The 23,738-nt window shown below is 34.4% G+C and overlaps 1 protein-coding gene across 1 annotated transcript in view; it reads left to right on the top strand.

Moving 5' to 3' along the window:
- LOC145248011 (radial spoke head protein 3 homolog B-like) overlaps positions 1-23,738 on the top strand; it is a 162,263-nt gene that overhangs the window by 72,258 nt on the left and 66,267 nt on the right. The window contains exons 5-6 of the mRNA XM_080109704.1: positions 17,703-17,906; positions 22,587-22,749. Of these exons, the coding sequence (XP_079965830.1) occupies positions 17,703-17,906; positions 22,587-22,749 (367 nt within the window). The remainder of the gene's footprint in view (positions 1-17,702; positions 17,907-22,586; positions 22,750-23,738) is intronic.

The following is a 23,738-nucleotide window of genomic DNA, read 5'->3' as shown; positions in this document are numbered from 1 at the left end:
TGCAAAAAAAAAAAAAAAGAAGGAAAACCCTTGAATGTGGAGACACATGAGCCATATGTGCGGACCAGACAAACTGCTGCAGATAAAGCGTTACATGGAAACGAGAACATTGAAGCTGCATATCTATAAGTCCACTATGCCATCCCCCCCACACCCATTGCCTCATCATCTAAACCCACCCACACACCCAAGAGTGATGTCAAATAGTCGAGAAGGGTCAAGAAGGATGGAAAGATCGAGGAGAGCGCTGACCAGACTTCTACTGGACAAATGCAAAGAGAACTAAGAACATAGGGAGGCTTATTGCTACTCAAATACCAGTGGAGACCAATGATTGCTGCCAACGAAAAATCAATGATAAGCGGCCGTTGCAATAATGCAAATTCATTTGCAAATGTTATCGAAAGAGGTAGAGTGTACTGGAAATCTAAGGAGACTTATCACTCAGCTTCCAGGGAACGCCACAGGTTGGTTTCAAGAAGAGATATGGAAGATGAAGAAAATCAAAATAATACCTATAATAGTAGGAGCACTAGGAACAATTCCCAAAATCTTTGAAAAAAGAATGGAAGAAATTGGAATCAAAGGAATGGTTGGAAAGATACAGCGAACAACAATAATGAAAGCAGCTGAAATATTAAGGAAAACCCTTGAATGTGGAGACTAACACACCTGACCAACAAGCGCGGACCAGACAAACTGCTGTAGAGGCAAAACATGAAACGCCACATGAAACCAAGAATATGTAAGCCGCATATCTATAAGTTCTCTAAACCCATCCCCATTCCCCCATTACCACGTCATTTCTGATTGGAAACAATGCCGAGATAAGCAGAGAGCACATACAGCACCTGGAATTCTCAAATGTTCACCCAGGCTCATGTTGTTTACTTTTCGTAATCTAATGAGAACTGGGGGGGGGGAGTGTCAACATGATTATGCGAAATAAAAATAATAATAATAATAATTATAATGATATATATATATATATATATATATATATATATATATATATATAGTTTTTTTGTATTACTGTATTTTTCTTATGTATTTATATGGGTCTGATAAGTTGTTTGGTCAATCTATACCAATGAAATATGTGTAAGACCTACTATATAGCCAATAAAATAACATGACTATTATTGTTATTGGAAGTGTTTGCAAATAGTATATATGCTCTGAAAGTGAATCCATTTTTATTGAGTTTAAGTAAATGTGGCAATTTTTTAAAAACAATTTTATTGAATATATTAAAAGCAGATATCTTTTACTATTAAACGCTCACACACACACATACACACACACATTAAAATCGTTTTTCTACATACTTTCTTAATACTTTATAACTTAATAATCCTTTATTTTAATTCTTTTGTTTTTTTTTATCGGCAATTTCCGTTTTAGTGTTTAAATATTCCTATCTATCAAATATATCAATCTACCTACACATTCATATCCTGTATGTATATTTACTTATATTTTACTATATGCATTTACTTACATACTTACTTGCTTTATCCAAAATTTGCAGATACCGGCCATCCTATCCACTTATTTAGTGTTTCCTTTTCAAATTAAATATGTTTTTAACTCTTTTTCAAATATGTTTTTACTCTTTTTCAAAGTGTTTTTTTAACAAAACAAATGGTTAACAAAAAGTTGTATTAACAAAAGTATGTTAATATGATCACAAAAAGAAAAATACTTTTGTACCTTAATTTTCATTTTGAAGGCTAATGATTTCTTTCTTTTGTCTGTATAAAATTATATTACAAATTTGGTTTTGAATCCAATCTGCTCAAGAGTCACTGGTAATTCTTTTACCGTAATGCAAAGTATGTTTTTATCTCCATTCATCTAGTTTCAAAATTAATTGACAATGCGTTTGCATGTCTTATGATCTTTGGTAAAAGCAATTCCATTATAAATGCATAGTTGCGTACAAAGATTGTTCCTCATTTTTATATGCAATATGCAGTATGAACCGGTATGCCTGGCTTAGATCCAAAGGATGTTAGTAATGGACGATGGTCCGTTTGAAAAATAAACTTTCTTTCATATAGAAATTTATGAAAGTATTTTTCTGCATCGTGTCTCGTTTTCTATTTGGTTGTAATTTCTTTCTTTCGGCAATAAAGTGCTTGATACATTGGCTACTGCTTTCTTGTATAGTAAAATGGCCTTTAATCCCAAGTTAATTGCATTAGTTGCAACTTATATCTCATTATTAAGATTGCAGTCAATCAACAGGCAAAAATCACTGCTCACACAAATTCTCCCAACTGAATTTGCCGCTTCTCAAACGTCAAATGATTTCTCGATCCTTTCCCACCGACAAGTGACCTGTTTTCATAAGGCATGCGCATGTGATCTTGCGAGACCTTGTTCACTACAAAACGTCACAACCGCCATTATGGACTCTTTCTTTCTTTCTCGACGCGTATGGCTCACAGGATAGACAGACACGAGGACGTTTGTATGGTAAGCCATTTTCCCCACACTCCCCCCTGATCTTATGATCACAGAGATGGCAAGGGGGTGGTGATCGTCTTAGCCAGGTGCTTCTTCGAGGGGGTACGACACATGACTCATCTTCACTTGTGCTTTCGTCTGCGATCTGAGGGTCGAGCATCTCTGTCTCTTCTAGGAGGCTACTACTCTCTATGTCTTCTGGGAGGCTACTAATCTCTGAGAATGTCTGATGGTGGTGCTGCAATCCAGAGCAATGCCTCGCTAGATTCTGACTCTGATTCGCTTGTGTCATCTAGTGATGGTTGCGTTACTAACCGTATGTCTTTAACATGACAGGGCACGCCGTCGACCCGCACCACTTGTGGGCTGATTATTTCAGTGACACACCCGACTTGCCTTGCGGGTTTTGGATCCACACAACAACCCCTTTCCTCACTCTCTCTCCGGCTACTTCTAGTTCAGGTAGCGGGTTCGTCTCTATGCCCTTCACCCTGATGTGATACCTATGTAATGTATCAGCCAGCGCTGTAGAAGGCGAAACATCATCTTTCAGGGTTACATTATACAAATAAACTGCCTCAAACACTGTGCAGCCTGATCTAGCCGCTATTGTTTTGATGGTTCAATGATTCCGTTCAATGATCCCATTTCCACTAGGTATATGGGCGCATTGAAACCTCAGATGTACTTCCCAGCTGTCAGTAAACTTCCTAAACTGCTCACTGGTAAATGCAGCACCATTGTCAAGCAATATCTCTGTTAGAGGTCCACATTCAAGGAAAATATTGTTTAGTTGATGGACAATAGTGACTGTATCTTGTCGACGCAGCATACGCCATATGGCAAACCTTGATGGATTGCAATCAAGGAGAGTGAGGAAATCCTCGCCATTGTGGTGAGTAATGTCTATCGCTTGCCGGCTCCAGTGGCTCCTAACTTCCAACTTCCACTTTTCCCAGCGCCAGGTTAATGGACTGGCATTCCACGCAGTTTTTGACCACTTCCATAACATATGCCCTTTGCACTCCTGTCTCAACCAACAGTGAAATATAGGGTCCATTTGACTCCAGGATGCCCACTTTGTTGGTGGATTTCCTTAATCCAATTAGATTGACCAGGAATCATAGATGCGGCACAGGGAGGTTGCGTAATTCTTTTTATGGCATCAAGCCATCTTTGAGGTATCCTTGTTAAACAATCTGCTTTGTTTGTGCTGGATTTGACCAGGGACACCTCCATTGATAGTGCATATTCATTCACCAGGCTCATGATCGTGTTGAGCCGCCGATGGATGAACTCGCTTGTTGCTTTGGTTCGCACTCTAGCCCGTCCGATAAGAATGTCTGAAATCCACTTATGGACGCAAGCAGAATCTGTGAATAATCGCAAGGTGGTTGTCTTCCAAAGGATTGCCAAGTTTATTCCCTTGATCATTGCCTCGAGTTCTGCCAGGTTTATGTGTTGGGAGTCCTTTTCTGGGTGCAACCAGCAAGCGTCTTCCACTACTGCTCCATCATGGACTAACAACACACCAATGGCAAGAGAGCTTGCGTCAACCCATACACTATGGTCCTGGCTGTCAACACACCATCTGCCTCGTGCTGGATCTTCTTTGTGCATTCTGATGAGAACCTTTCTGACCATTGTATTGAGAGGGACGTCATAAATTTTGTCATCCCATCCGGTGGTGACGTCAGAAGCTCTCTGTTTGATGAATGCCACTGCAATACGAAGCCAGCCACCCACCCACAGGAAGGTGTCCAACCACCTTTCCGCAAAATGAAAATATGTTCCATCGTGTGAAAACACAGGGCATACCGAGGATTTCATTGCCTCGTTTCCAGTACAGGACATTATCTTCTTCCCAGACCTGCAAACCGAGCACTCTTGCACCATCTCGTAGCCTTTCTGGTTCCTTGCTAAGAAGGCCAAATTGTGAAGATGTTTTTTTTTACATGCGTTGCAGGCAGAATTTCTTCATCCACATACACATCATCAATGTATGCAGATGTTGCCCATTGAATTCGTTCATTCTTAATAAATATAGCATCAACAATCCTTTGCATAATTGATGCCGCCATATTAAGTTCAAATCCCATGTGGATAAGCAATACCTTTCTCCCTTGATGAGCACCGTTTGATAGGGCCATAGTGACTGATGTACATGCACTTGAAGGTATGCTTTATGAAGATCCAGCACAGATACATTAGATCCTGCTTGTCGCCATTCCCTCAACTTCTCGGTACATACATTTGCGCAGGCTGTAAAAGGATTTAGGCGCTCCCGATAGTCGAGTACCGGCCTCACCTTCTGTTTATTATGCAGGATAACCACCATTAACAGGATCAGACACTAATTAGGGAACTAGCCATCCATTTTTTATCCAAGTCTGTAGTTCCTTATCATATTTTCCACAAGCTCCAGGGGGAATTTTATATTTTGGAACCCTATTGTACAACTTCCCAGGTGGCTGCTCGTCCGACCATTTCCAAGAAATTGTCCAGAACCCCGTGAACTGGTCAAATTCCGCATGAAAGTCAGGCTGTTCCAGTTTCATGGATGCACCTAGAGCAAGGCAGGCCTTAGAGAAATGTGCCTTACCCTCACCATCAATACAGACACCACCTAATTCTTTGATAATGTCCATTCCTAACAGCAAGTCATAACCAAGAAGGTCCCCGATCACAACCAGGACTCATACGGTTATTGTAGGCCCATCATCAACATGTGTATGAATGACACTAACTCCACAAGAGGCTAGCATGCCCTCGCCGACTGTCAGTAATGGAATCCTCTTCTTGTTCCATGCGTCACAGCATGCCTTGCGCATGAGAGTCTGCATGCACTCTGTGTCTACGAGTGCAAAGTGTTCACACCCATTCACGCGCACTCTCACTGTGGGTAGCGCTCTATTTGTCAATGATGGGGAGAATACTGGCACTATAGTTTACTCCCCTTGTCCGTTTCCTAGACAACTCCTTGCTACGTGACCTAGCTTGCTGCATCAGTAGCAATGCATGCGTCTTGATGTGTCCTTTACACTGCTTCGACTTCGGCAGTCCCTAGAAGAGTGGTTTGGCCCACCACATTTATAACAGCTTACGCCATCTTCTAATGGAGTAGATGCTTCTGCAGCTACTAGCACTGGCTTCTTATCTTTTTCTTTTAAAATATTGCGGGATCTAGCAAACAATTCCTGAAGCCCAATCTCGCTAAGCTTTGATGATGTTCGTAGCAGTCGGCTGGTGTCAGCCAGGAGTCCTGTGAGAAAGGCACAACTTAATATGCATTCAGTCACTCCACCAAACAGCGCAGCTAATCTCTTTAAATCCGCCAGTCTCATCCAACCCAAGTCACCGTTCGGTGAACTGCCTCCAGGCAATAAAAGGGTCTGTAGCAAAGGCAGCGTATAGTGCCTCCTTAACCTCCTCCAGAGTTGGTTCATCCCGAGCTGTTGATAAACGGAGTATGCCCCCTTCGTCAGCCTCAATGGGATGACAAGCGTGGGATCCTTTTTTTTGCAAAGACAGCAGAGAAGCTCAGTTTTTTCCCACCACTCAGCTACCGAGGGTCTGGCGGAAGAGCTGTCGAACTCTGGTATCAATCTCAGATCAAACTTGTCCATTGCAAAAAAATGGACCGAAATAGCTTGCAGTCGATCAACAGGCAAAAATCACTGCTCACACAAATTCTCCCAACTGATTTTGCCGCTTCTCAAACGTCAAATGATTTCTCAATCTTTTCCCACCGACAAGTGACTTGTTTTTATAAGGCATGCGAACGTGATCTCACGAGACTTCGTTCACTATGAAACGTCATGACCGCCATGATGGACTCTTTCTTTCTTTCTTTCTTTCTCGACGCGTGCGACTCACAGGACAGACAGACACGAGGACGTTTGTACGGTAAGGCATTTTACCCACAAGGATTATAATAGATGAGAGATATGTCAGATGTTAAAGATTTTATCATTTCTTTCAATGCCCTTTGCCATTTAGAAAACCGTCTCTTAAAAATTTATTTATGAGATTTAATTTATGGCTAAAAAATAGAGATTACTTAGTCATATGATAATCACACCATGCCATTCAAGATCTAATGACCAAGTAGATACATTTATGCGAACGTTAAGAAAACCAGACCGAGGTAAAACTAAAGATGAATTATTGCAACAATTTCCTGGAGTGTATTGAATAGTACAAACACAAGTACGATGGCAGGAAGGTTACTAGGTAAAATTATATTCACAAAAAAAGGATTAAATCATAAATTAAAAGTTAATAAAAACAAATACATTTGAAAAATATAATGCCGATCTGACAACATGACAACATTTTTTAAGCTCAGCTTTAAAGATTATAAAAATGGAAAAATAAGGCATCAGTAAAAAACGCTTTGGAAGACGAATGCATATCATTGACCATTTTAAAATCTCAAATATCTCCATAGTAGAAGCCCTCTAAAAACATAAAAGACAACCATTTTCAACTTTGAACATTGAAATTGTACGCAGACATATTCAAAACAATGACTGAATCCATTAGAAAATTATTTCCAGTCTGTAGTTGAATGGGAACATAAATAGATAGTAGCAATTTATGTTGACAAATCTTCATTGCTTTAACAATTATAAGAAAAATTATTCTAACCACCACCTGCGATTGTTGATAGCAACTAGCCTAAGAGTCCAACGTCAAAACTCCTAGGACTAACATTCACAGATAATATGGATTAGAACAAATACATAGAAGATACTGTCGAGACTGCTGCACAGAAAGAAATCTCCATTTTACTGTGCTAGAAAACTTATTACCTGCCAATATCCTATATCTGGGTTGGTGCACCGACCACCAGTCTTTCCCTCTGAGGTTCTCAAAAAAGACTGTCTAATCTAATAGATCCCATACTGTCTATCATACCCCAGCCTGTCTTATTACCATAATGTTATATCGTTGTGTTTATTGTACAAGTACTTTTATGGAATATACTTTGAGGAACTTGCTGCTGTGCGGCCAAATCAATATCATTACTTCTGGCGAACCCAACAATCAGCTAAATCCCACTGTCATGGGAGGGTATATTTTCCCCTATTGGTATGAAGAAATTATGATTTATTACATAACAGATAAAATTAATTATCCACATAATAACATATAATAAAATAATTATTAATATAATTAATAATTATAACAAAATAACAATACTTAAAATATTATATAATAATATAAAATATAAAAAATAATAAATTACTTAATTAAAAGATTATATAAAATATAATAAAACGTATTACTTAAGAATTTGAATTAAAAACGTTTTTTAGCGTCTCTGGAAACTTTCAAAAGATGGAATAAAAAAAATATTCTTTTTTGTTCTTTCTGGAACCTTCTCTAGCGATAACTATAAATAGCAAATGAACGCTATTTTTAACTCAGTTATAACACGACGTTGGTACGCAATGAGAGGCGACTACCTATTATAACTCCGACCGAAGGAAAACACAAGAAAACTCGAGTCGTTAAAATAACAGATGAACCAAACAAGATACAGAGAAAAATCTCTTTCGTCAAATTACTGGTAAATATAGATTTTTTAAAATTATGTTGACCAAAAAGCATTTATGTCCAAAAAATCAAAAACAAACATTACTATAAAAATATTTACTTCTATATAAAGGGAGATAACTAGAAAACAGAGCTGTTTCTTTTACACTATCGATTATAAACAGGTTATTGGACATTTCGTTTTCTTTACTATTTTTGATTTGACTTTTCTTTTTCTTTGTTAATAAAAATTTGTTTTTCTTTTCAAATTATCTTTTTTTTACTCTTTTATTTTTATTGATATGTTCTCGGCGTTCCGATGCCCCTAGACTAGGAACAAATCCGTAACACACACTTCTTTATTAAATCACAGTAATCCATTACGTCTCAGTAGCATTGTGCCTTTTTTTTTGGGGGGGGGGGTAAATAAAAGTTAAAAAAAACAAACATGATATTTAAAAGTAATAAAATATGTAGTTGATTTTTAGCATTGAATTATGTGTGTATTTATTACTGCTTGGCAATCAGACTACGATAAAATATCAGTTCGTCTCATTTATTCACAGTTTATATTTGCTTTTGTTCCCCTGAGCTTTGTCTATCTTGAATTGTTCTGATCGCATTTTATGTCATTCTTGGTAGCGATTCTGTTTCTCTTTTCAAGTGTCCTCACCATAGTCATATCTGTGTTATTTTTATGCATTTTATAAATATACATCTTATAAATAATTATACATCTTATAAATAATTATGCATTTTATAAATAATTATACATCTTATAAATAATTATGCATTTTATAAATAATTATACATCTTATAAATAATTATACATCTTATAAATAATTATGCACCTTATGAATAATTATTATTGTTTACTTAACAAGAGACACATACAGGCCATTATAGTAATTGCTCACTAATAATTGAATAAGATTCCAAGATACTGGCATAGTTTTATATTAATTTTATTAATAGAATATAATGTTATAATAAATGCTTTATCTGCATTCAGATCAGCCACTCGGTGCAACCTTGTAATCAAGCTAAAGGAGAATCTTCTGGTGAACTGGTGTTACATATATAGTTGTCCCCCATGAAATATATTCCTGCTGGAACCTACTATGTCCCTACTTTCACAAAATGTTCATCATTCCAGTTTCACAGATGAAATAAACATTTTTACTTCTTTCAACATGTGAGCTAATCAAATTAATAAAATTAAGTGAGTATCACTCATGTCTATATCGGTCACTTTCTTTCCAGATCAAGCCATGTAAGGGTTATCTGTTGTCCCTGTAGGTGGTTGACAGGCACGATTCTCTTTTTTATCATATTTTTTTCTTTTAAATACACCACACTATTTTCGTTCTGTTTCATCATGTAGGCTCTGAGTTCCTTGCAAACATTTTGTACATGGCCAGGCGTTCACCTATTTTTACTTCGATCTTGAGTGAGGATCTGCTGTGCTTTGTATAATGGAGGTAGATCTCTAACAATCCTCTCATGTTGAACTTTCTGTGGTTCCTGTCTTTCATTCAACTGACTGATGACATCATCTCCATTTTGAGATCTGTTGCTTGTGTGCATACTCATCTGTTGAAGAGTAGTTCAGCAGGACAAGGCATTTTCTGATCAATTCTTCTGAGCACTAACAGTTCAGTATCTTCATTGGCTCTTTTGATTTTCCTAAATATGTTTTTATTGCTTGAATTTGCCTTTCTACAATCCGCTTGATCTGGGGTGATGTGGTGATGATTATTATATGCTTGAAACCTCAATCTAATGCAAATTTCCGGTATTCGGCACTGTTGTAGTGGATGGTTCTGAGGCTGCTAGATAATCACACAGAACAGCATGCAATGCATCCTGACTATTGAGTTAAAAAATAAATTCTGGGGCACAAAAATCTCATTTTAATGAATCCACCCTCGTCTTTGTAGCTTTTCAACTTTTGCGTTAAAAAATAGAAATTATTACTTTTGGAACGATTTTCATATAAATTTTTTTCCTGCTGTTTATGAGTAACCGTTGTAGTAGACGTGACTGTGGGAATAAACATCTTTTTCTTTTATGACTTATGAAGCATACCAATTACGATTATATTAAAATTGATCAGAAATAAAATTTTCATTTTTTTAAGAACAAAGAACAATAATTTCAAATACTGATTGACGAAACAGATTTAAGTATGTTATGTACTTTGCATAAAAAGAAAGCTATTAAGGTCAAATATACCGGGGACAACTGACCCTACTTTATATAAATGTAGCTTCATTAAGTATAAGTTTTAATTTAACGTTTTCATTATATATTTAAAAAGTCAAATTTATACTGCGCTGGACACGCTTTTATTAGTGTTATGGCCTTGTTTTAATTTGTACGTCTTCTCATCACTTCCTGTAATCATTTTAGAAGGTTATTAACTTCCTGTATCGACTGTTTAAACGCTCACGCTTTGAATGTTAGCTTAAAGAACAGAAACAAACAAAATCTTCATCGTTTAACAAAAATAACACACGTTTAATTGACATATCTTTTTTGTTGAACGATAAGAAAAGAAAGAAAAAAAAATGTCCAATCTACTTTTTTTTACATAAAGGTACGAGTATATTGTCAACTTTCAAGAACAGTGTCACCTTTAAACATATTGTAAGTGCAGTGCAGAAAGGCCCCTGTTCCAGCCCTTGACTCTCTTATAACTCGACGAAGGCAAGCGGCCCTCAATCGGGTGGAGCGAACTTCGGTTTAAAAAAGTTGACAAGAAAGCAAATTAAAACGTATTCCAATTAGTAGCTAATTGTATTTGCCGGAAATTAGGGAGAAAGACTACTTCGCGAGGAAATGGCGTTATTAATAATAAAAAGGTTATGAAAACAAACAGCGCGTGGACGTTACATATATAAACACGAGCGCGTTGCGCGTATGCGGAGGTCAGTCACAGACGAGTGTTTGGGTGTTAAACGCTGAAACGGCCGATAACTAATTTAATTTTCTTTTAGTTGCAATTTTTTTATTTATCCAATTGTTGTTTGTTTACATATATTCAATCATCTCCTTCTCCTCTTCCCCCTCATCCTTTTCCTCCTCCTATTAGTAATAGTAATAATAAAAATAGTAATTGAGTTACACCCATACATAGTATACATATGTACATGTGTGTATGTATGTGCATGTTTTAATATCATAAAAAGAACACAGACGAATAGGCTACCGCAAATTCTTGTGTAAAATTGCCAACGTTTTACACAGCATCAACGACGTCATTATTGTGTCTAATCTACAGTGTGTATCATTTCTACAGACACCGAAAGACACTTAAATTGAATAATAATAAAAGCAGCGTTTTTTTTGTTTTTATTAATTAGAGGCTTCCGTACATTTTTTTAAATAGGCGCTAAAATCAAGTTGACCCCCACTAGATATAAACATCATTTAACAATTAAAATAATTTTTAGTTGTAGTTGAATTTGCTATCGTAAAATTACCAATAATCATTTTATATATTATATGAAAATAATTTTGAAAAATTGGAAACCCTAACTCAAAAATGTATTTTAAAAACTTCATAGCACGGAATATTGGAATTTTATTCTATTTAAACCTTTAAAACTTAATTGTTTTTAAGATTCTGTTGTTTTTTGTTGTAATTCAATTAATTGTATATTATTGAGAAAAGCGTATTTTTTAAGCATAATAATATTGATTTATGTCCATTTTTTTATTTACAACTTCAAGATAAGAGAAATAATTAATGGGTTTATATATATATATATATATATATATATATATATATATATATATATATATATATAAACCCATTAATTCTTATAATTCTTATATATATATATAAAACCCATTAATTCTTTCTCTTATCTTGAAGTTGTAAATAAAAAAATGGACATAAATCAATATATATATATATATATATATATATATATATATATATATATATATATATATATAGCGTGTCAGAAGACGATGAAAAGAAATCAAATAAAGTGCTCGATCGCGAATGTAATAGCTAAAATATATTTATTTAAAAACTATAAATACATATTCCAAAGACAGACCAGCGGTTTCATTAGTATTGAACCAGCCATCTGTGAGTGATTTGAATTCAATATATATATATATATATATATATATATATATATATATATATATATATATATATATACATACATATATATATATATATATATATATACATATATATATATATATAATCATCCACATACAGTACTGTTTCGCTATTTCACAGCTCATCAGTGTGGCTAGACAAGCAACTACCTCAAGCTAGGATCCAAACCCGATCACCCAAATGATAGTCAGAGCTTCTAACCTTTGCGTTATACGGGCGGTGAATTAACAATATTTTAACATTGTCCAAATACCTAAGCTCAATTTGTTTACAAAAAAAGCATACTCTTATATATATATATATATATATATATATATATATATATATATATATATATATATGCATTTTCATTGTCCTTTATCATTGGTACTTTTAAAAATTGCGTATTATTTTATCATTGTCTTTTATTATTGGCCCCTTTAATAATTGTTTTTTATGGGTGTATCTGTATTATATATAATTGTGCTATTATGTGTATGTATATATGTGTGCATGTGTATGTATGCATATATATGTGTGTGTATATATATATATGTATATGCATGTATATATGTGTGTGTATGTGTATTTTTATATGTGTGTATATATGTATATTGTATGTATGTGTAGGTCTGTGCATGTATATGTATGTATATATGTATATGTGTATGTATGTTTGCCTGTATGTGTATTATGTGCGTATGTGTGCATATGTTTATATATGTGCATATGTGTATATGTCTGTATGTGCATTTGTATATATATATGTATGTAGGTATATATATATGTATATATATATATATATATATATATATATATATATATATATATATAACTACTTAATTTGCTCACATAAAATTAATATACGAAAGTATAGATTTATGTGTAAACTTGAAGTATTTACTTCAAAAGTGCTCAATGCGTAGGTAGAGCTAGTTAGTAATTTATAAAATATATATGGCCATATATATTTTATAAATTACTATATATATATATATATATATATATATATATATATATATATATATATATATATATATGCATGTGTATGTACGTGGAACCTGAAGAAAATTACTGTAATAATTATTGTAGGAGCACAATAAACAGTTCCAAAAAAAAAAATGAATAACGGACTAAGAGAAATTGGAATAAAAGGGAGGCTTGACACCATAAAGCATACGATACTGTTGAAAACAGCTGAAATACTAAAGAAAACCATTGAGTGTGGAAATCATCCACATAACCAGGCAACGCTGACCAATTACAGATAAGTTGAAATAGATAAACAAACAGACTAGAATGAACATGGCACTAATCCAAGAGAATTGAAACTACCAGAATCCCCATAATCTGGAGCCTCCAAAGCACCCCCTCAAATAAATTAGTACTAACATTGGTTGTCTTTAACCACAAAATTCACCTCAGTTTCAGATATCATTTCTTCAATAGAGCCAAATTTCTTACTTTGAAGATTTTGTTGAAGTTTGCAAGCATCCAGTAGTTTCTGTGGCGGGGGTAATATAGAGAATAGGGTGCATGGAGAAGCAAATTGAAATGCATTTCATCTAGTGTTGCCATCGTTGCACTTGACTTGTGACATAATACATTGTTTTACTGAAAAGGAATTGCGTTTTCTCTTCTTCAGTTGTGATCGATTTTTGACAATTTCTTACTTCGAACGCACAATAATATTCATTATTGATAGTTTTTATTTTCTCAATGGAATCGCTGAACAAAATACCTTATGCAACTAAAAATACAAAGGCCCAAACCTTACCGCCGCCGATGTTTACGTTTTTGGTCGCTTTGAATGGCTTTTATCTGCCGTTGTTTACTTCGTTGACAGCTTGATTTGACTACATTTCACATATTGTTACATATAGAACAAACGCGGCAGCCACTTTTAACGTTGCTTTTTCATTAACAAATTTTCGTGCAAATTATTCAATACATTCTGCTTTCTGATATCTTCAACTGTTTTTCTCACACAACTTCAATTTACTAATAAGTTTGGTAAACATTTTAAAATGTTTTACTGAACAATTGCCGAATTTGATTAACTTAGGCATTCAACATTATGTACATCTATACGACCCATTTAACTTTAAATACTACGCCGTGACAAATGTTTCCGACAGAGCAGAGTCCAAATAACACTTATCAAACTATTGGTTTGCATAAACATTATTTTTTCCACCAGAAAGCAATGCATACACGAAACCAATGCATACACAAAACCAATGCTTCTAGTGTTTTGAAAATTTGCAACAGTAATTTTGTCGGAATTTATCCTGCTTCCAGATAAATTCGACGCTAAAGTAACTAAGCTGAAAAAAAGCATGAAACAAAGGAGGGGGAGGGGGTAAAGAATGAAATATAATGGTCAAGATTTGAAACGAAAAAGAAACTTTATTTACAATAAGTTGCAAATTTTTCCCTTTGCGGGCATTAAACTTAAAAGCCAAGGTAACATATTATGAAAAAAGTAACATGTAAAGAAAAAAAGAAGTTGTGTGTATCCATAAACGAATACAACAATAATGCACAAAATAGTAGTATCTCCTAATCACACTCGCATATGAAATTAATTTTAGGAGCGTACTCACAATTGAAAGCCAGTCAGGCACGTGCCTTTTTCTCTTTTTTGTTTAAAGTTCTTTTAGAATTTTCCTTCCCTCCATGTTGCATGCAAACCGTAGAGACACACATGTATTTGTCCGGATAGGAAATTCCAAAATTCCTTGTCACGTAAAAAGGTATTTTCTTTAAATTCCACTCCTTGTAAAATAAATACGCGCAAAACCGCAGCCACATAGTTAATTTTCAGAAGTCTGTCTCTTCACAGCCGGGTATTAATTTCTTGCCGGGTTTACTTCTTTGAAGGAGGCTCTTCAAAACTCCATTTTCAGCGCCGGGCAATGAACACGTTCACTCTCCAGGTCAGCAGAATTTCAAAAGAGTACGAAATACGCGCTGAGCTCGTGACGTCATTACAGACCTAGCATCTCCCTTTTCTCCAAATTAAAGGGAGTTTTGTACAAACCGAAAATATACGAAACTAAAAATCATAATGGATACAAAATACAAAAACTCATATATAAGAACCAGATAAAAAAATAATAAACGTAAACAGGGGGGGGATGCACCATTATTGGTACAAAAAAAATTCCAACAATTTCGCAAGCTAATAATCCGATTTGGCACAAATTTTGACACGTACCAATTGAATGTTAGTACTTTGAAGTATGCCATCATATTTTATGACAGAAATATACTAGTGAGTAGATACTATGATAAAATTAAAGCTTACGTTCTTTAATTTACTTATTTACGATTTAATTCTCACGAACTCTGCGAGAAATAATGAAACGAACTATAATTACGCCCTTTCCGAATAAAAAATCCTTTGTATGTTTTGTTTTCTTTGTTTCGATCGATTATTTACATTTTCTTAAATAGTACAGTTGTTGTGACCGCAATTCCCGTGTAGATAAACGTGTGCCGGTCAAACTAGAACGCACCCGATTGCGTGCACGTGTGTCTATTTAGTGGCGAAGTGATGTGTGCGATAATTGTATGAAAGCTATCTATTATTTACACACAATTTAGAACGTCCATCTTTTTCAAAGTGGACGAGAACGCTCGACTACTTATCGGAACAGAGAAAGTTTGCATAACGGAAAATATCTTCTCCTGCACGCGTTAAATCAACTATCAGAGTTAATTAACTTTTCCATTTTGCTGTTATCCGTAATCCACATTCGATACTTCCACAAACTTTTGTTTCGAGCATAATCAGTCTTACTTCAAAATAACACTAGCGATAAAAAATAAGGTTAATATTATTAACTTTAGAGGAATCCTAAAAAATAACCCTCAGGACTATATCAAAACAATTTATTCTCACATACAAGCAATATATTTAATGTCTTTTGACAAAAAATAAGTGTAATATCTTTAATAAAAAATAAACATTATTATCTCTGATCGTTAGAAGTCATTTTTTAAAACATGGCTTCATCTTGTTTACATCGTTGGTGTTGCATAATGATCGAATATTTTTTATCATACAAGTAGGTCTACCTGACTGTAACCGTGTATTTTATAAAGAACTAGCTGACTTGTGTCCCGGCGTTACTTGGAAAAGTGGATTAACTCAAGAAATTCCATACCCAACCTTGAACGATTCGGTACGAACACAGACTCCGCAATTTTAAAATCAGGCCCCTCATTTTTTTGTCGATTTGGGTTCAATGTACGTATAATATTATGCTAATACTGTTTAATAAAACTACATTAAAATTATTAAACCTAAACCGAAAATGTGTAGTTGTTATTATTCTATGGTAGCTGTCAATCCGTATTTGAAAAGATAGCGTACCACCAGAAACGCGCAGAGAACCTTTTCAGGACAGGTGCTCAAGTTTAAAAAACAGCAAAAATATAGTAATGGTAGGGCACAGGCTTATAACACATTCTTCTGTAAAGGGCACTTTTAAAACAGGAGTAAAAGGGGCAGATGCTTGGACATCCCTAACAACCTCCCTGTGCACGTCCCTGCGTACAACTACGAGGAACTGAAAGAGAGAGACAGACAACTCTACAGTCGACGCTACTGCGTAACACCATGTTCTGCTATTACACAACACGGTGCACGTGGGTCATCTGATCACGTGATGAACATTCGTGTTCAGTTATGCCATACATGCTTAGAAACTCACATTTGAATGAAAATATGACCAAAAGGTTCAAAGTTTCCTTTATTTCATGTGATATGCACTTTTTTTGTTTTTTTAATTTTAAAGCGAATAAACGTTTGTTTTGTTGCCAACTAATACGTAACTCGAGGTTGTCCAAGAATGAATGAGAACCTGCTCTCTATACAAAATTGAATGAAGTAGCATTGATCCCAGGCGAGTTAATCCAGCTTCCCTTTCTAGGGAATATTAAATGAGCAAGCGATTTCCCGGCGCGTGTATGTTACCAATAGTGAACCCCCTATTACCACTTCTATTCTATATTTTTATAATTGATAAAATAAAATAAAACGTCATCTTTACTGTTTATGGGTACTCAGAGCGAGGTTGGAAAAAGCAATGTGGTGAACAGAGAAACTTCTGACTGATAACGGTTACAGCTGACCTGAAATTCAACCTTATCCCCGTATTTATGGAGTTCATTGTTGAAACAGTGGATGACTAAGGGATCACCCAATCGCTAACTTCAAACCGTCAGATTTGGTTGACCTTCCTGAAGAACGAGAATGGCAAGGATGGGTGGAGCCAGTTCCACCTAACGCGGGCGAATGCTATTTTAAGTATAAGTAAGTAAACGCAAACCCGGGGCCAACAATATTGTTCTAAAACCCTCAAATATACAATAAATATAAGCATTGAATTTATCATAAAATTTCATAAGAGAAAAATTGTGATTGATCTTAGTATAAGGATTCGTTTTCAATTGTATCCCCGGATTGTGGAACAAACAGAAAAAAAAAAACATACAATGACCATATTTGTATTATTGTAAATGTATAAGAATGAATATTGGCTTTTTATTTTTTCTTCAGTTGTTTGATTTTGATATCGAAGTGAGACCAATTTTGGAAGTTATGGTGGGGAAGACGCTAGAACAGTCGCTGATTGAAGTCTTGGAGGAAGAGGAATTGGCTAGCCTGCGAAAACAGCAGAGAGAATTCCTTGAAATGAGAAATGCCGAGTTAGCTGAACAACAGAGACTTGAAGAAAAAGAAAGACGACACCGAGAAGAGAAAGTAAGTTATTTGAAACCATAGCAATCATCATATTGTCGATAAAACACATACCTTAGATACGCCTTTTATTATGAAACACGTATAAACAATATACACACACCTTGTACAGTCTTTAATAAACATACACACCATAAACTATAACACACACGTTATATACGTCTTTTATAATGAAATACGTATCAACAATAAACACACCCCTTATATACACCTTTTATGATAAAAAATTTATAACAATAAAAAACACCTTATATACACGTTTTATTATGAAACGCCGTATAAACATACACCTCATATATATACCTTAAGCAAACAAAATCTGTGTAAACAATAAACACACACTATGTACACCTTTTATAAACAAATGTCATATCAGCAATAAAAAACACTTATATAAACCTTTTATAATGAAACATCGCATCAACAAAAACGGCCACCTTTTAATCACCTTTTGTTTTAATAAAACACTATATCAATAATAAACACACACCTTATATACACCTTTTATAAACAAACATAGTAGCAACAGTTAACGAGCATCTTATATCCGACAAAATAATAGAAATATTTTTTATTTAAAAAAAAAACAGTCTTTAAAAATGTTTTAAAAATGCCGGTGCGCCTTCATGCGGCCATTTTTTTACGTATTGTGGGCTGGCAAAATAGGAAAAATGAATTGTTTTGAGGAAGGAACGAACAACGCGTTTATTGAATTAAACGAATTAGGATTTATTTTGTGAAGAAAAAAATGAAAGAAAAGGGTACAGCACGTGTTTAGTTTGGCATGCGTCTCTCGCTGTTAATTGGTGAGAAGGAAAGTCTATTGTTGTATAGAGAGAAAGAGAGAGAGAGAGAGTGAAAAAGTCAATCTAGTTTGGCGTGCGTCTCTCGCTGTTAGCTAGTGAGAGGGAAAGTCTATTGTTGTAGAGAGAGAGAGAGAGAGAGAGAGAGAGAGAGAGAGAGAGAGAGAGAGAGAGAGAGAGAGAGAGAGTAAAAGTCAATCCAGTTTGGCGTGCGTCTCTCGCTGTTAGCTGGTGAGAGGGAAAGTCTATTGTTGTAGAGAGAGAGAGAGAGAGAGAGAGAGAGAGAGAGAAAGAGAAAATCAATCCAGGCCATGGAGATAGAAAGCGTGTAAAGTGTACGTACTGTCTGTTGACTCTTGCTCCCATACATAGTAGCAGGTGACGTGAGGCGCGCGGGCACGCGCGCCCCGAAAGGGGCCGGTTGGTCCGTCGACCTCTCAGGTCGGAAGCCGAATTGAAAAGAAGGAAACAGCTTATGTCTCTTGCTTTTATAGTTGTTTCCGGTGGTCTTTTGCGCATGTGTGGATTTCCTTCAAAGGGGAAGTGACGTTGCCCATGTGTGCGTATGTGTGCGCGTATGTGTGCGTAATGTTTGTACGTTAGCGTGTGTGTGTATGCACGTGAATGTGAGTGTATGTACGCGAACGTGAATATATCTACGTGTGTGTACGTGCTCGTGTATGTTTGTGTGCGCGTATGTGTATGACAAGAAAAATGGCTTGAGATGTGAACGTATGTTTTTGTGCGAGACTAGAAAAGGCTCGCACATACGTAATGAAATCAATTGAATTTTACGAGTTAAATACTTTTCAATTTTTATACTTTAAAAATCTATAAAAAAATTTTTCTATTGGTTAAATTTTTACGATATTTTCAGGGTCAATATGAAATTTTATGCTCTTTCCAATAAACCAAATATAATATTTTAGACAAACGTTTTTTGTTAAATTCATCCCCCCATTTTGAAATGTCTATTAAAATTTGTATAATTAATTTACTCACCAAAGTTTAATATATCACAAATTGAAGATAAAAGATCAATAAGTAAAATATTCTAATTAAAAAAAAAAGAAAAGAGAAGTGTTTTTTGGAAATTTACATGTAAAGTCCAAAGTGTAAAACTTTTTTTTTTTTTAAACCACGTTGATTTTTTTTTTAAATGAAAGCTCATGTTATGCTTATATCGTCAAGTAAATACTGGACGGTGACGACAATTTTTTCTATTACATTCAATGTTTTCTTTTTTTTTAGATATTAAAAATATCACTCGATAAAGTAGAAAGAAAATATAATAATCAAAAACTTGTGTATTTCATTAAGAGAATTAAAAAAAATCAGTTCATTGGATTATAACGGCAAAATATTATAAGTTAATGTGCACTTTTTTTTAAACTACGGAAGACCAAAAATACTAACTTTGGTTAACAGCACGCAATAAAAAAGAGACATTAATTATGTCCTTTTGACGAACCCGTATTTTATCTTTTCCAAATAACGAGGAGCAGCGATTTTACCGAATGCCGCAAAACGGGTTACGAAAATGCGATTTTCTGCTACCCTTGCTTTAAAAAATCCTTTTATTTAAAAATACATGGAATATGAAATATAAATATGGACAATTGTTACAAATAAACAATCGAAGCACCCATTGCTTGCTTTTTTTTTTACAGGTAAGTGCTTTTTGGCATTGATATATATTTAATAGATTTTGGTATCAGTTAAAAAATGTTGAATTTCATGAAATCTTTCTTTTAGAAAACCGATTGTATTTTTTCGATTAAACGTTTCATTATTTTAAAATTTGGTCTTTCCTCATTTTATTGAAAAAAATTACGGTTTGAAATTACATTTTCATATTGATTATCAGCTTCGAAACAGACATTCTAATATAATCAGATGTTTATTCGTTTTCAATGGCGGTTTCTGATACTCCTATTACTTCGCTTTGTTGGGTTGACTTTTTATTTTTAATAACAACGGGAAGTAATTGTATATTGACAAATAAATAGTTAATGTAAAAATATGGTCACTTTAGAAGACACTTATTTTGAATAAGATTCAAATGAGAACTTTGAAAACTTTTAAGTATCAAAAATAATGATAAAATGATTTTATTTACTTTTATTGTTGTTTTAAGTCCGATATATTTCGCTATAAATAGCTCCATCAGGGTAAGAAGTCCAGTACGTAATTTATTTTTCTTCTTTATTTTGGTGTTCAGCAGGGGGTAATAATGCCTCGAAGTAGAAGAGAAGAGAAATGTACGTCTTATTCCATTGTTTTCACGTGTGTTAGGCTTTAGTTTTAAGCAGGAAATTTAAAGTAAAAATATGGTCACACACTTTAGAAGACACAGCAATAAAAGTAAATAAAATTATATTATTTAATTGGAATTCATTCATGAAACAACTAATAAAAAATATGAGGATAACTGTCCGTAATAAATAAAATTAATAAATAAAATGATTTCATCATTATTTCTGACACTTTAAAAGTTTTCAAATTTCTCATTTAAATAAATATTTATTTTCCTTTGTTTGGTCTATTTTCAGCACAGTATATATTTTTTACGTCAGTCATGTAAATTATTAATAAAAATAACCCCGAGCAATAACTGATAGGAACTATTAGTGTTATATATAAAAAAAGCTGGTTGCAATGTATCAGCGGCTTTGACTGGTGAAATGTTTGAAATAGATAAGTGAACGGAGGCCATCTAGAGTTTCTGTCCTCAGGATCAACCTAGATAGGAAATGCTAATTTTCCTATGAATCTATTCTGCAACTAATGATCGGGAAATTGGCAAGAGGATGAATTATACAACTTTTTGAACATTAAGCGCGTCAAACCTTGTTATATGATTTATACCGAAATCGCACGTCTTTTCTGTGTATATGTGGCATCATTTGTTTTGTCAATAAATAGGCTGCAACGATAGAGTGTGGAGGAAACCTATGAGAAATGGCAACTAACGGATGACCCCCCCCCCATCAAGTTCTCAAATTTGGGCCTTACTAATATTATGCCAAGGAATACTTGCAGATAAGCAAGCAGAAACCGCAACAGCAAAAAAGAGTGTAAACGTTCGACTTTTTTAAAAAAAGACGCCTGATCGAATCTGAAAGTTCATTAACCAACGTTGACATCACTAGAGGCTTAAGTTCACAGTCGCGTAACAAAGCCAAAACATATCATCATCATCATCATCTAGTTAACACCCATCTTACATGCTATCATGTATCAAGTGGCTTTTAGAAAGTGAATTCCAAACGAACATATCTCTGACCAGGTCTTCATTTAAATTGCGCAGCCTGAAGTGCAGCAAATTTTCTTTGGAGGACATCTTCTTAACCGAGGTAAAATTTTCTATAGGTCTTTCTTGACTCCAACTCAACAAATTGATGGGACCACTATTTTTATCGAGACACCATATCTGGGCGATTGCCAATCAAGGCTCGCCACTCGTCCTAAATACCACTTCACTGAAGTATTTCGATGAAAGTTGTTATAGTGAAACAAAGATTACCTACACTGATCGGATTAAAACTTTAAAAGTTTCATGATTTCAAGATAACATCGCGAACAACAATGCTCGATACACGACTTAAGTGTATTTGATAGCAATAAAATTATAACAAGGAGTCGTAAAAAGGGATATATTTTGTTTAGTTATTGCGAAGAAAGGGGACTGTTGGAACATTATTTAAACATAAGTTAGAGTTTAACATCAGGTATCCTAAGTGTCATTTCATGCTAAATTTAGTATATTTCTAACCAATAGTTCTTGAGCTTATACAGGTACAAACTTATGATTATTAGATACGAATACACCTATCCGATGGTTATACTGGATTGACTCACATTTTTTTTATTTGGCCAGGCAAGACGCATGGAACAACAGAAGCAGGTGATCATCAAAGAGCAAGAAACGGCCGAAAAGATTGCTGCCATGGCATTTGCAAAGAGTTACCTTCGCGATTTGGTGCCAACCGTATTCGCCACTCTCTCCGATAACGGATATTTCTACGATCCAGTTGAGAATGGTCAGTCTATCAAGATTCGCGTTTTTAAACAAAACCTTGCTTTGGTGGTAAAACACCTTCATATTTACGTTTTATCATAAGATTAGACACGTCTGAACTTCGACATGTATGCGTTTAATATGTATGAATTTTTAATTTTTTTTATAGATTGAGAAAGATTTCGTTATGATAAAATACTTTTGAATAGAAAAGAAAATCATTTGTATTTAACGGTAATAAGAACATGAAAGACACACGTACGTTGAAGACGAGATATTAAAAACAAAAAAGAGAGTTTCTCTTTACGGTTCAAATATACAATTTCACGTCCGTCTGACAGACGCGTTAAGAAAAAAGCGACATAAAAACATTTTCTTTTTCATACAAGTTGTATATTCTATCATTTTTTTTACCAAAACAAATTTTTTGATGAAAAATAGAGGACTGTCCGAAATATTAAAATTATATTAACGCCTATAATTTATATGCTTATATATATAATTTTTTTTAATGTAAAGAATTTATCATTTTTAGTCATCTATATACCTACAAATATAATATCTTTCTCGCTCTGACATTGATATTAAAAGCATACTTTTTCTATTTAAAATTATTAAAACGGACTTCTTAATATATGCAGTCATAGATATGCGAGCGACTACATGAAGCTTAACTTGCATATTCTATTAAAAAACGAGCGTTGATTAATTACTTATTCATTTTTATGGTTTCTTATTACATGAGTGGTTACATTTCACTATTACCCTGAATGCTATTTATGTATAGTTTCTACATTCTGCATAATTGCGCAGAATATAAGATGAAAACGTTCTAGCACACGGAAGTACAAAAAGTCTCTACCAAACTCTTCTCTGAATATTTGATCCACGGAGTTGAAATTGGATATATGGGGCATTTGAATCAGTACCACAGTTTCAATTTGGTTTTGAGACGGCATAAATTGCTGCTAAAGGGGTCAAAATTGAAAACAAAACAATTGATATTGGCAG

The sequence above is a fragment of the Euprymna scolopes genome, chromosome 26, assembly GCF_053919585.1.
Source record: "Euprymna scolopes isolate OS-2025 chromosome 26, ASM5391958v1, whole genome shotgun sequence".
In the NCBI taxonomy this organism is placed as follows: domain Eukaryota; kingdom Metazoa; phylum Mollusca; class Cephalopoda; order Sepiida; family Sepiolidae; genus Euprymna; species Euprymna scolopes.
The sequence above is the reverse complement of the archived record's forward strand: the minus strand, read 5'-3'. Positions and strand labels throughout refer to the sequence as shown.